Genomic DNA, 14,378 nt, shown 5'->3' with positions numbered 1-14,378 from the left:
GCTCCTGTTTTGTTGGTACTAAGCAACCTGAGTTTGCTATTAGGAATGTTGATTTTTTAAAACTTGGTTTAGGAGTGAAGTATTTTCACTGACAGCCGTTATGTGATGGTGGACTGGTTTTGGACACAAACATAGGTAGCACAGGCAACACCTGTTTTGCACGGGAGTTCAGTTCCAAGTCATTGTGCACATTGGCGGAGTACACATAAACCTGCCCCATTCTGGCCACCCTGCCCCATTATGCCCCCTTTTCCTGCTACTTCTGGGTTTGCAGTGATGCACACAAAATGAGAGTTGCCTGTACTAATCGCTTACTTAGCTGAAGGCGGATGTCTTTTAACAGCATGGCTTTTTTACTTTGGCATTTGTATATTAATGTAAAACCATTGAATACTGTTCTTCTAGCCTCTAAATACCAACATGATGTTACAAAAAGGAGGTGGGGGAGCTGCAAACTTTAACAAGTAAATGTATAAATGAAAGCTTTGGTTGAGTTAATCCTTAGGCAGTTTTAGAGGACAAACTTAAGGACACAATTTATTGAGGCTATTTTGATTCAAGTGTGCTACTGTGAGTGAATAAAAAGCTGTTAAAGTAAACTTTTGTCTAACAATGTGTGGTTGCTTTTTAATTATTTACAGTGTATGAGGATCTCGTATCAATATTTATTATGGATTTAGACTGGCAAGTTATAACTGGGGATTTGGCTAAATCCTAGTCCTGCTTCTAACTGTTCTGCTGAAATTTGGTGCCTCTCTTTCTGTTGAATCTCTTATTTGCTTTCTGATATTGTTTTCTTGTTAGCTGGCCTCTTTTCCCCAAGAGGATATACAGCAGCATGTCTGGAAACTAGCATCATTACTGTCTTCATTTTCTAAATGCCTGCTTCCAATATATATATTGCGGCATTATATATTACGAAAGTTACAAAACATCTCTACATAGTGGAGGGAAGGGAGTTTTTTTTTAACCTCATGGCATATACAAGCTCTGCAACCCTAGTCTTCCCCACTCCCAGAAGACAAAGCTGTTAGGAACCTGAGCCGGCCAATTGACGCTTCTTCTGACCTCCTTCCTTTCTCTCTTCCTCACCTGCCATTCTGGACGTCTTGGAAGCTCAGAAACCATTGGCAGCCTGTTTTGTGGGTTTACAATTCTTTTTATTGTTATTTTAGTTTACAAACTTAAATACTTCTGTGTTCCTAGGGAGTCCCCAGAATATGTAGAAACCTGTATCTTGTTTTTAGTTGGTCCCATTTCACCTCCAAACTGATAGGCACTTGATTATTTGAGGGAACCTGTGGGACAAAACATTGCAGTGCCAAGTGCTTTTGTTCAGACTTCCAGCTACTCCCTCTCAGCATTCTGTGGCAACTGAGCATGTTCAGTCCTCATTGCGCTGTGTTTCCTTTTTTTGGGTGGGGTGAGGGTGGAGATTGCCTCCTTAATTCCGCCCCCAGATATATTTTGGGACTTCTGCACCCTCTCATGTGAATTCCTGTTGTTTCATTAATTCATTATTTATAAGATTTCTATCCTGCCTTTCAACTGAATGATCCTCAAAGCAGATTATACTATATTAAAATAAAACATGCACACATATACATAAAAACCCTTCACCCATCAGCCCTTTGTCCCCTGCCTGCTGGTAAATGCCAGAAGGTGCTTCTTTTCAGCTCTGCAGTCCCAGGTGAACAGGATATTGGAGTGAGTGTCCTTTTTGGCAGGGTAGGGGAAACATGGTACCTGTCATTGCTTCTTTGCGGGCAGATGGATGAGGAACATGATGGACAACGGGTGTATATCTGCAGTCCCCTGAGTGGTGGCAGAGACTAGAGTGCATTTTGACTACAAAAGTCTGGAGAATTGCCTGAGATACAGGTTTCAACTTCATATGAAGAGCACGGAATAGTCTGATCAGCCATTTTTATAACATGAGTGCAGTTTGGAACATATTACACTTTAAAAGTGTGACATAATTTCAGAAATAGCTTTACAACTTGCACTGTTATTTGAACTAATTAGTTTTTAGTTCTGGAGCTATTTAGCATTTAACTGGGATGGAAAGAGTTCATCAAAAGGTCTGTAGTGACAAAGTTGCATTTCAGTTACTTGTGTTTTATGATTTTTGGTTTCTCTCTTCTCTCCACCCCACCATGTTAGCTCTTCTCATTGATGGAGATGAAACCTCCTATTTCTCGTGCAAAGATGATTCTTATTACTAAAGCTGCCATCAAAGCTATTAAGGTGAGATGATAAAGAGTATTTATTTTATTTTGTACAAAAATTTAAAAGGTTTGAACATTTGTAGCATGTTTTGTGTTTTTTCAAAGAGCACATGGACTGAGAGTCATTCTCACTTATTAATATTTTACAGATACTGAATAATTTTAATTATAATGCTTTTAATGTATACTTTTATCACTGTCAAAGTAATTTTTAAAAATAACTCCATTTCAAACACTCCTTTGAGATGATTTTGAGATAGTTATAAATGCAGGTTAGGACTAGTTTAATAAAATGACCTATGATATATTTCCTTCTGCTTAGTTTGATATGAGTTTATATGCTAATGTTTAAGGTAAACAAATTCACATTTCTTAAACATATTATGAAATTAAATATTTCAAATGTTCTTTGATTCTCTTTCAGCTTTACAAACATGTAGTCCAGATTGTAGAGAAGTTTATAAAAAAGGTAAATGAAATATTTATTAAGTTGTATATAGTGATGATTCAGCAATTTACATTCTCCCCCCAAAAATGGTTTGTTTTTTTAGAGCACACAAAATCAAATTATGTGCATCGAGCAATTCTATGGTAAATCACTCAGCAACTGCATATATTAATTATGGCAATGGTAATAGCTCCGTAACTGTGCAGAAAGATAGCATATTATATGGGGATTTGTTCTGGGGGATTGTATGTAAAGCCAAAATTGTGTAGTTGGAAAAATCACAAAAACCACACACAGTCCCGTGTGATCATTCATACTTTTTTGGAAGCATGGGCCTTGCCCCCCCCCCCCCAAACAAGGCAAGATCTTGCAGGAGCTTCCAAGAGTGAGATCTTCCCAGAGCCTGGTAAGCAAGACTCTCTGCCTTGTGTGCTTTAACTTCTGTGATACCAGCTGGCTGGCTGCCAAGCGTGTAAAGTTTTGATCATGCAGTTTAAATGTGCACAGGTTGCAACTTTGCTGTTTGGGTTTGTTTGTTTGGGAGAATTAGCTAATTCTAACCGCCACTAAACTAATGCATAACACACCTGCAAGAAGAAGTAAGCACACAAGGCATAAAGAGGAGATGAGGAAGGTTAGCCTGCCTACATTGGGAGCTGGAAAGCTTGTGTATGAACTCCCCTTCTTGCATCTCTAGATGCCAGAAAACTTTGATGTTACTGAGTTTTTGGGACATACATTCTTGACCTTAGGTGTGTCAGTTCTGCCTGTGATCTAGGTAACATGCAACTAATACGAAGGCAGGGCATGTTGGGGCAGGCTTAGTCTGCTTGTCCTATTTTACATTGATTATTTATTTTTGTGAGAGTCTTTTTGAACTGCCAAGTCATTCAAAAACATTTGGTGATGTACATTAAAACATCGTAGTTATGACATCATTATGAGAAATAACCATCACTGAGTCAAATTAATGTATATACACAGGCATATTTTTAAAGTGCATATCTTGCCTGATATGTGACTGGATTTCTGAGATCAGTGTTTAAAAAGTGAATAGCACTTACATTCAAATTCCAGGAAATATAGTGGAATGTCTATAGTGTTGTATGGCACCTGCTAGTTTGTTTTCCTTTCCCCCTCTTTCTGGACTTTTAACTTCATGCTAATATGATAGGCCTGTTTTATGATCATACAGAGCTTACTGTTAGGATTTATAAAATGTATATTACTTATATGACTTTCTGTCTGTCTCTCTCTTTAGTGTAAACCAGAATACAAAGTTCCTGGATTGTATGTTATTGACTCTATTGTTCGTCAGTCTCGTCATCAATTTGGAACAGATAAGGATGTTTTTGGGCCAAGATTCTGTAAAAATATAACAGCCACATTCCAGTATTTATATCTCTGTCCAACAGAAGACAAGGTATAACTCAATTTCTTGTAGCATTTTGACTTGGTGTGTGTGTGTGTGTGTGTGTGTGTGTGTGAGAGAGAGAGAGAGAGAGAGAGAGAGAAATGAATATCTTCGGATCCTACTATATTTGGTCCACCCTGTACAAACACACATTGTTGATTGTTGGATACTATTTCTGAATGAGGCCTTGATGTTGAATGTTTCTTTTCTAGTTGGCTTTTAAATTTTTGAGGCCCTTCTTCCTCACCACTTCATGACTAAAAGCTCTTATGGAGGAACTTTTCTCTTCTGTGTAGAAAGCCATGTGAGCTGGATTTTATTCTATTTGATAGTAAAGCTGCAACACAAACTAGATGTGGCTGGTGACTTAGAACAGGCTTGGGTTCCTGCTGCTTATATGTATTATGCTGACAAAACTGATTCCCACGTCTAGAATAGAATAAAGTAGCCATCATTTACTAAGTTTGGAGGTCCATAAAGTGTGTCATGAAAAATATTGTACGGGATTTGATCTCTCCACTGTTGCTCATGTCCACAGTCATTTCCTGGAGAAGTCACAAAATGCTACAAAGCATAGGAAACAAAGTATAAAAGTTTTGTACTGTACTATTCTCTCTTTTTCTGTGTGTGCATGCAAGGACTAGGGCCTTGTTCAGATGGCATTTTTGTGCTCTCATTTTTGTACATTGTGAGACTGATTGGTTTCATACACTTGCACTTTGTTTTGTCTCCCCTCTGAATAGAAGATATCTGAACTCGGATGTCTCACATTTGTTTAGGTGATAGGAAACAAAGTGCATGTGTCCATTACCTGATCTCATGATGTATAAAACTGAAGCGGGGGGACAGTATTGTCTGAACACTGCCTAGGCTTTGATTAAGCAAATGAAGATTTTTAAAAATGTACTTCTCTTCTTTGAACAGAGTAAGATAGTTCGTGTCCTCAACTTATGGCAGAAAAATGGAGTGTTTAAAATAGAAATAATTCAACCTCTCCTCGACATGGCAGCAGGAGCTAGCAGTACTGCTTCAATGGCTGAAGATACTACTAATAATGAAGGTAAGAAATCTTAGTTAAAGCATTATTTTCTGTTATGGGCCTATATTGTCAAAATCAGACTTTATTTGCTTTAATCTGCATAGAATGGGCTGAATTAATTGCCAGCAAAAGTTGGAGATAGATTTTTTTTGTTGTAACTCTTGGTGTTAAAAATATGATAAAGTTCATGTTTTGGCTAAGTGATTGTATTATAGAATAAGAGTGCTGTGAAGAGCCTTTTGGTTGACTGTCTTATTCATGCGTATGTTTAGTATTGTACTGTGAAAACATTTTTTTTTTTCTTCCCATGTTTTGAATAGAATTATTTCTACCCATTGCTGTGTTCTTGATGAGTCTGGCTGAAAATATTAAGATGGCCTAATAAATAAAATACACAATGATTTGGATACTATACAGCATATTCTGTTACCAGAAATGGCAACCGTGTATAAGTGGGGCACCCCTTAGATTGCTCAGTAGTTAAGCAATATCACTTGCTCCTGCAGTATCACAATATCACATTTAGGATCACAGGGAAATTTTCACTCATTAGCACAACACTACAGAATATCACAGGGAAATTACTGGTACTCAAATAGTATTTTCTACCACTGTGAAATGTCCTTCCCTCTGCCATATGTGAACCATAATCTGTTACGTGTTTCTGGCATCTTGTGTTGACATACCTTTTTGCTCATACATTCCCTGGTCCATAAGATTGAATCCTGTTATTTCTGAAATTCTTTTTTATCTTTTCCTGTTGTTTGTGTTTGTTTTAATATTGCTTTGCTACTGTTTTATTTTCGTGATATTTTTGTATACCACTTAGAGTTGTTTAAATAGTAAGCACTTTAAAAATGCTAATGGACAAAACACCTCTAGGGATGTATATAACTCTAGTATTTTATATGTTGTGGTATACAAATTGCTGCAAATACATTAATAATACTGGGGTGGGTGTGTAATAGTATATTAACCTTAAACAGTTTAGCAGTTCTCCATATATCCATTCAATTATCAATATTCTTTATAAAGGTTTCCCCCCCAAAAAATTTGCAGTCTGTAGGCTCGTTAAGCTACAAAAGGCTTTCCTGAACTTTGTCATCAATCGTCATCATGGTTTTCTATACAGAAGTATGACAAAGAAGTATGATTACTGAAATACAGAGAAAGAGAAAAAGATAGGAGTTTATATGGGACTGTGGATGAAACTAGACATGACAATAATCATGCAAAAAAAAAAGTTTTGTGTTTTAAGAAACAGCACCACAAAATACAGCCATGAGTGGGCTCAGAATTAGATTGAGGCTTTGGTGGGGAGGTTTAACCCTTTGCCTCTGCTGTAGTCCTAATCATTGCCCCCACTCACCTGCGGCTGCTGTTTACTGTACAGAACACAATTATGTAACTACCACTTGCATGATTATTGTCAAATTTAGTTTGGCCCTAAGAATATTTAGCATATACTTACAGCCATATATTCACCTGGCCCTAAAACAACAACAACTTATTATTTATACCCTTCCCATCTGGTTGGGTTTCCCCAGCCACTCTGGTGGCTTCCAAAAAATATTCAAAATACAATGAAATACATACTTTGTATTGTGGCATGCAGGACATGAGGGTGTTTGGCAATGAAGTATTGCCACATGATGTCTAATTTTGAGAATCCTGCCCGTGGAATTAAAAAAACAACTTGCTGACCGTATTTGCGAATGGTCTACAGACTGACCACCCAAGTTTTGATTTTTAAAAACTTGCATTATAGTGTAAAAGTGCAATGCTATCAGTGGGGATTGTTGAAATCTTAATGTTGCATTTAAATTTATTTTATAGGTTCACCACCTCCTGCCACAGTGATTCCATCTGAGCCTCTTCAAGTTGCTTCCAATTCAGTACCTGCTGTGCCGCAGTTGCCCAGTTCTGATGCCTTTGCAGCTGTAGCTCAGTTATTTCAGACAACACAAGGACAACAGGCAAGCAGAGACTTTTTGTTAAAAAATACAGAATTCAAATTACATTGCAGTAATCCAAGCGAGATATAACTAGAGCATGCACCACTCTGGCGAGACAGTCCACGGGCAGGTAGGGTCTCAGCCTGCGTACCAAATGGAGCTGGTAAACAGCTGCCCTGGACACAGAATTGACCTGCACCTCCATGGACAGCTGCGAGTCCAAAATGACTCGCAGGCTGCGCACCTGGTCCTTCAGGGGCACAGTTACCCCATTCAGGACAAGGGAGTCCTCCACACCGCCTGCCTCCTGTCCCCCCCAAAACAGTACTCCTGTCTTGTCAGGATTCAACCTCAATCTGTTAGCCACCATCCATCCTCCAACTGCCTCCAGACACTCACACAGGACCTTCACTGCCTTCACTGGTTCTGATTTGAAAAAGAGGTAGAGCTGGGTATCATCCGCATATTGATGAACACTGAACCCAACCCCCCTTATGATCTTGCCCAGCGGCTGCATGTAGATGTTGAAAAGATGTTGAATTGCATTAGTGAATAGTGAAATCAATATTTCTGCTGTTTACTGATCACATCTCGTCTGAAAATAAATCATGCATATGTATAACATGTCTGACCTTTGTCTGCTTGAGTAAGAAATGTCCTTTCTATTCTCTTGCCAGCTGTCTACTCATCTGCATAGCACTAGCACTTCTCTTGAGGACTAGTAGACTTTTAAGTGCAGAAGAGAGTGTGAATATGCAGATGTGATCATCAGTGCTTTACTAGGTTTCCATGCAAAGCTCTCTTTTGTGGCTGTCTATTGTGGCTACCTCTGTGCTCCATTATAGCTTTAAGAACACAGAGCAGAGGAGGAGCCACAAGAGCAGCTGCCTTGTACCATAATACCCACCAGGCATAGCAGTAACTCCTGCCTGATTGGAGGGTGGGGAGAGCAGATATCCACCTATTGGAAGGCATCAATTGTTGTACATTTATTACACCTCTGATGTTTTCACAGTCATTCCTAAGAAGATATTAATAGTTGCAGTTTCATTATTTTAGCTCCAACAGATTCTTCAGACTTTTCAGCAGCCTCCGAAACCTCAATCTCCTGTGATAGATAACAATGTAATGGCTCAGGTCCATGCTATTACTGCCCAGCTGCAGACTACAGCAACGCAACCATCCGAACAAAAACACGATTTCTCAGCACCTGAGCAAAAGACATCTTTTGATAAGGTAATATTTTTCTTGTACTGAAAAGGAATTTACTCAATGATTTGTTTTTTGTGGAATGCCATGCCAAATTATTGTTTCATGCTATGAGAACAAGTATTCAGGGAGTCTTGATTCCACCTCCACTGCATGTGACATTTCCTTCCCCCTTTTCTGGTTTCTGGTGAACCATACTTTGGTATGCAAAACTTAAAATGATCTTACATTGTCAGTGGTACTAATATTGTTTACTTGTCTTTCATTACTTACTGAAGAAAATAGAGTTGGCTCAATGTAATATGTTTCAGAAGCTGTTGGATCGATTTGACTATGATGATGAACCAGAAGCAGTAGAAGACACCAAGAAAGAGGAACCAACAGCTCCTGCAATCTCTCAACCAACATTGTAAGATTTATGAGTCAGACCAGTAGATGTTAAATTTTAAGGTGATGTTGTAGAAGCCTAATGTTGCATATATAGGTTCTCTTCATTAGACTTCATTGTTTTGAACTCTTTTATGCAATATTTGATATGCATCAGTTTGCCAAGCAAAACAAAAAAAAACCCTATCCTGCAGTTACAGTTGAATATTGCCACGTCAGCTTAAAAAATACCTAAATAGTGCCATCATTATAACAGCTAGAATACTGTTTCCATCCCTAATGAGCCTGCAGTCTAGAGTCTTGAGAAAGAAAAGCAACAGAAGGAGGGGAGCAAAGAGGGGAAGTTTGTATTCATGGAAAAAATGCATGGGGAGGGGAGCACTGCTGGCAGCCTAGGTTACTGTACTAAATTTTATGTCCTTAAAATGCTGCTTTAAAATCTCATATTTATTGCTCAGTGGTTTTCCGGGTGAAGGAATGCAGCAACAAGTTTATGCCCAGCTCCCAAATATAGACCAGTATCAGCAACGAGTGCTTGGAATGCAACAGGAACCTATGCTTCATCAGGTATTAGAAACATTTCCCTTATGCACAGTACTTAATAATTAGACATGCAGTACTTTGAAAGCTTGTTCTTGATTTTAAATTAATGGAAAATACCTATATATTCTTTTTTCTACAAGGTTCCACTTCCTCCAAATGGACAAATGCCAAATTATGGACTTCTACCTGCATCACAGTTTCCTCCCATGGCTCAGCCTGGGATACAACCCTCACCCCAGGTGCAACAACCTTTCCAGCCTTCTTTTCCAGCACAAAATGAACCACATACACAGAAACATACACATCAGCAGGTAAATATCTATCCTTCCCCCCAGCCCTAATGCCATATGTTGCACCCAGGAAGAAATCTCAGGACTGTTCACAAGAGTTCCATAGTGTATGCTTTGGTCACTGTGTCTTGCCCTATTTTAATTTACCTGGATATGTTTGTCACATTAGATTTCCAGTACAGGTTAGACTCCTTTAGAGTACTGAGTTTTAGTATGTTTAGTCACCCAAGGTGGTGGCGGCAGAACATTATGATAGTATGGTAGATTAATTGCTTAATCTTTTCAAAAATTTCTAATGTGCACTAGAATCTGTATACTTTAATATGTGCTTTGTGAAGGAATCTACAGTTATTGTATCTCCAATTTTAGTCCTTGATCAAAAAGGCAATATAGGCAATATTAAGACAATCGTACTTTGGCTTAATAAGATGATACATGAACAAACATTTGGCAGTGCACACAGACTCTTTATGCCTTTCCTTCATATGAACAAGCTAACAAACTAGAAAGTATTCTGTTGACTAATCTCCTGTTTCGTTCAACCCAGGGAACAATGGTTTAATGGTTTTGCAAAAAAACTTGCACACCTTTAACTTGCACAATCACAGCTTTATGTATTTGCTGACCAGTTCGCTGCAAGCACACAAATGAAACACACACAAGCCAGAGAACTTTTAAAAAGTTATTTTGGTACCAGGTTTTCCCACTCTGGAAAGAGCTTTTAAGCTCTCCACCTTGCTTTTAAGCTCCCATGAGACCCTCCCAGAACCCCATAAGCAAGACGGAGAGCTTCTATATGTGTGGAGCAAAGTCTGCTCAGCGTGCCAGCATCGGACAGGTAGGGGTGCTTGCGCAATCCCCCTGAACATAACCCCCGCACAAGTTGCGAGGCTACTGTAAATAGATTACATCTATGCCAGGATTTCACTGTCCAGTAAATGTAACAGAGCAGAAATCTCTTAATTGAACTGAGGTATCCGTTACACTGCACTGAGTAGAAGTTTTCAGTTTGTATAATGCTTTATTGGACAGAATCGGCAGGTAGTAAATTCTCACTTAAAGAAGTTAAACTTGCTCATTAGAAATTACTTCAGATAATATAATACACCTGTTTTCAGCTCAAATTATATATGGATTAGCAAGGGTGTTGGATATTCCTGTCAAGCTTACAGGCTTTATTTTACAACTAATACTTTAGATAGAATGTGATTGGTTTAGCATTTTGCTGACGCAAAATGATTGATTGATTTCCACCACTTACTAGTTTCCATTTGCTACAAGAGTTTATATCCAACTAAATTTATACTCATGAGTAGACCCAGTCAAATCAGTGAAATTAAGTTAATCATGACACCTGTTGCCCATTGATTCCAGTAGGTTTGCTCCAAATATTATTTAGTAAGATACATCCTTAACTATGTTAATTAAACCACTTAAACAGCATTTTCTTAAGGAATCATGTTTTTACAATCTGTACATTTATGTACATATAAGTGAATATGAATTGTAATTTGAACCAAATGAAAATCTTTACATTTCAAATGCTGTCTAGTTTTAAATTTGAAACTGATCAAAAAGTGAAACTGAAGAACAGCTGTGGTAATAAATCCTTGCCTCCCCCCACCCCAGGAAATGGAAGTGGATCAGCCTCCTGTTCACGAAGGAAAGAGGCATGAGAGCAGAAAGTCAAGATCTAGATCTGCATCAAGGTAAAAAGTAGCAATTACATGTACATTTATAATCCATTAATAGGTACTAGAGTGTATCCAGATACAGGAATAATGTAAAAATCTCAAAGCTGAAAGCTTTTAATCTCTTATGCTCCAGTCTTGTTATTTATGGTTTTATACTTTGCCATTCAGTAAGTGCTACCATTCAAGAATAGATCATTTGCATTTTGTGATTTCATACAAGGCATACATAGGGACAAATGGGGTGTGGTTTTTCTAAGGCAGGTTTGGCTTCTTAGAGGTGTTTTGTTTGCATTTTGGGGCAGTGATAGCCAGAAATAAAGATCTTAAAAGGGTAAGTTTTCACATTGCTCTCAAAGGACAAGCCTTACTATACAATAACAATTCTCAGATTTGGGGATGGGCAGAATTCAGTAGCAGCCAGCAAGTTACCTATGAATGTAAAACTTACTCTATATTTTTAATATCTTCCTTAAATACTAGATCACCCAAAAGGAGAAGATCACGGTCTGGTTCTCGGACTAGAAGATCACGCCATCGTCGTTCCCGTTCCCGGGACAGGCGCCGCCATTCCCCTCGATCCCGATCCCAAGAAAGGCGTGAAAGGGAGAGAGAGAAAGAGCGCAGAGCAAAAGGCCTTCCTCCAATCAAAACAGAAACTGTTAGTGGTGAGTATTATTTCTGTCTTTCTTAGCAAGATGGAACAGTATTAATACATGCTGTCAAATGTGTTTTTGTCCTTGCTTTCTTTTTCCGGTAAGATAGCACTTCGGAACAGTAGGCAAAGTCAGAATGGCAAACTGATACTCTGCGTCACTGTGTTAAATCCATTTTATTGCTGAGCTGCAGTCCTCGGAAAGTTTGAAAGCCACCAGTGTAGTAAAACTAAGTATATATTTTTAAAAGATGGGCCAGAAATGCACAAATGTTCTTGTTAATTTCACCATGATTAGTAGTGTCCTGTTTTTGGCGATGATGACAAGCTCTAGCCTCTCATCCTGAGTTTGGAAATGAAAGATGTCTCCTTCTGGAAGAGCTTTCCATTTGCTCAAGGGACTCTAGATCCTACCCATTCAGATTCATGTATACTTTTCAAATTATTGCTAGCTCCTGATTCAAGTTGCCAGTCACCTTTGACTTGTCACATTTTTAGTTTGCAGTACAACACTATGGGTAGGCCAGTTGGATAAACGAACATCGCAGCAGGATGTTGGAGGTCTCCTAGAAGAGTTTGGACCAATTGAATCTATAAATGTGAGTATGAAATAAAATGCAAGTTACGAGAAAATAAAATCATTCAGCTGAAACCATTTTGAGTGATTCATGTAGTATTTTTTTGCAACACGTGCTAGCAAATTTGTATACTTGTTTAAAAACAAATTGAATACTTGTATCCAAAAATTTTGTGAGCTATGATTTTTTAAAAGCCAACATTTTAAATGTTCTGATGTGAGAAATTGCTGTAAACAGTACTGAATATTAGTAATAGATGCAGCAAACACACAATGTTGATTATGCACTTTATTTATTTCCTCGGAAACCTCTAAGAACTTAGAAATATTAAAAACACGCAAGTCCCAGTTCTTCTATTGCTGTACAGACATTGTATCTTGGTTTATGTCAGGAGTAGAGAACCGGATCTGGCCAGTGGGCAGGATCTTAACTTCCCTACCCCCATGGGCCAACTTTGACTGTGCAGGACATCAGGTGATGGACAGTTATCAAAGTTGAAGTCTATATACAGTGGTGCCCCGCAAGACGAAAAACCCGCTAGACGAAAGGGTTTTCCGTTTTTCGAGGCGCTTCGCAAGATGAATTTCCCTATGGGCTTGCTTCGCAAGACAAAAACGTCTTGCGAGTCTTGCGAGTTTTTTCCCTTTTTTCCCCCTTTTTCTTAGCCGCTAAGCCGCTAATAGCGCTAAGCCGCTAATAGGGATGCTTCGCAAGACGAAAAAACCGCTAGACGAAGAGACTCGCGGAACGGATTATTTTCCTCTTGCGAGGCACCACTGTAATCGCTGATTAGTGGTTACAGCAACCTACTTCATAGGTGTGCCAATTGATGCTCCTAGCATGCCTTCGAAGGAATTTGCTGTAATCGCCAGTCAGCTCCCTTGAAGTATATTTGGAGGAAGTGGTTTGGATTAAAACCATAAATGGAGAATTTTTCTTTGCAGATGTCTGGTATTGGCTGCACTGGTGAGTTCCCTGTTGGAAACTGCCTAGTGCAGCTGACAGTAGGGTATGGGGGGAGTTGCTTTCTGCATTTTCAGAAAGCACTTTGGATTCACAGACTGACTTCAAAGGTGCTTGTTGCAGAGGAAAATTTTTCTGTTTGGAGGTAGTGAGTTGAAGTCAAATCTTTTCCTGCAAGTGAAGAGGGAGCTGCACCATGAGGATGATGTCATGTGTTTGTTGAGTGGACATGGTTTGTGGCAAATGGCCTTGCAGACCAAACTGAGACCTTTGGCAATTAGGGTTGAGGGCTAGAGGTTTCTCTCTGCTGATTTATGCCTTAAAAGGAAATAAGGCACACATTCAAACAAATTTCTTGTGACTTTGCACTTTTTCCTTGCAAAAATTATGGAAATTCCTGTTTAACAGTAGTGCAATGTTTTTATTTTTACAACAGATGATACCACCAAGGGGATGTGCCTATATTGTAATGGTGGAAAGACAAGATGCATACCGTGCTCTTCAGAAACTGAGTCGTGGGAACTTTAAAGTGAATCAGAAATTTATAAAGGTATTGGATATATTTTTCAATAAAAACTTATTGGATGAAATTTTTCCCTCAACCCCCTCCCCAAAGAAGATTTCTATGGGATAATATTTTCAAGAGGGAAGAGAGGAAGGAGCACTTTCATTGTGAAAACAGAAATTGGTTTTGCTGCAGAAACCATTGTCATCCATAGCAATCAATTAATCCAGAGGAGTTTGGGAAAAAATATTTGGTAGCAGTAAGAAAAACCCCATGCAGCTCAGGGTGGGGGGGAATGTTTATTTATGATAACTATATGGTGGATGAGCCACGTGGTAAGCTCCTACAAACAGAACGCATCACCATGTTATTTGGAGGCAGTTTATGTGGCTTGCATAGGACTGCTTAATTACATGACATTGTCTTTGGTCATCTCGTTGCAAGAATTTTTCACAGGGCTATGATAGGTTATT

At 38.7% G+C, this 14,378-nt stretch overlaps 1 protein-coding gene across 2 annotated transcripts in view; it reads left to right on the top strand.

The window, feature by feature from the left end:
* Positions 1-14,378, top strand: part of SCAF4 (SR-related CTD associated factor 4) — a 43,308-nt gene that overhangs the window by 12,380 nt on the left and 16,550 nt on the right. The window contains exons 2-14 of one of the 2 annotated variants that reach the window (XM_079972017.1): positions 2,164-2,247; positions 2,653-2,697; positions 3,938-4,099; positions 5,015-5,150; positions 6,966-7,105; positions 8,144-8,320; positions 8,605-8,702; positions 9,139-9,247; positions 9,364-9,534; positions 11,143-11,222; positions 11,688-11,872; positions 12,358-12,458; positions 13,837-13,950. In XM_079972017.1, the coding sequence (XP_079828143.1) occupies positions 2,164-2,247; positions 2,653-2,697; positions 3,938-4,099; positions 5,015-5,150; positions 6,966-7,105; positions 8,144-8,320; positions 8,605-8,702; positions 9,139-9,247; positions 9,364-9,534; positions 11,143-11,222; positions 11,688-11,872; positions 12,358-12,458; positions 13,837-13,950 (1,602 nt within the window). The remainder of the gene's footprint in view (positions 1-2,163; positions 2,248-2,652; positions 2,698-3,937; positions 4,100-5,014; positions 5,151-6,965; positions 7,106-8,143; positions 8,321-8,604; positions 8,703-9,138; positions 9,248-9,363; positions 9,535-11,142; positions 11,223-11,687; positions 11,873-12,357; positions 12,459-13,836; positions 13,951-14,378) is intronic. The other variant, XM_079972016.1, reaches the window with a different exon arrangement.

This window comes from Podarcis cretensis (genome assembly GCF_951804945.1).
Source record: "Podarcis cretensis genome assembly, chromosome: 4".
Lineage (NCBI taxonomy): Eukaryota > Metazoa > Chordata > Lepidosauria > Squamata > Lacertidae > Podarcis > Podarcis cretensis.
This window is presented reverse-complemented; position numbering and strand designations above follow the sequence as displayed.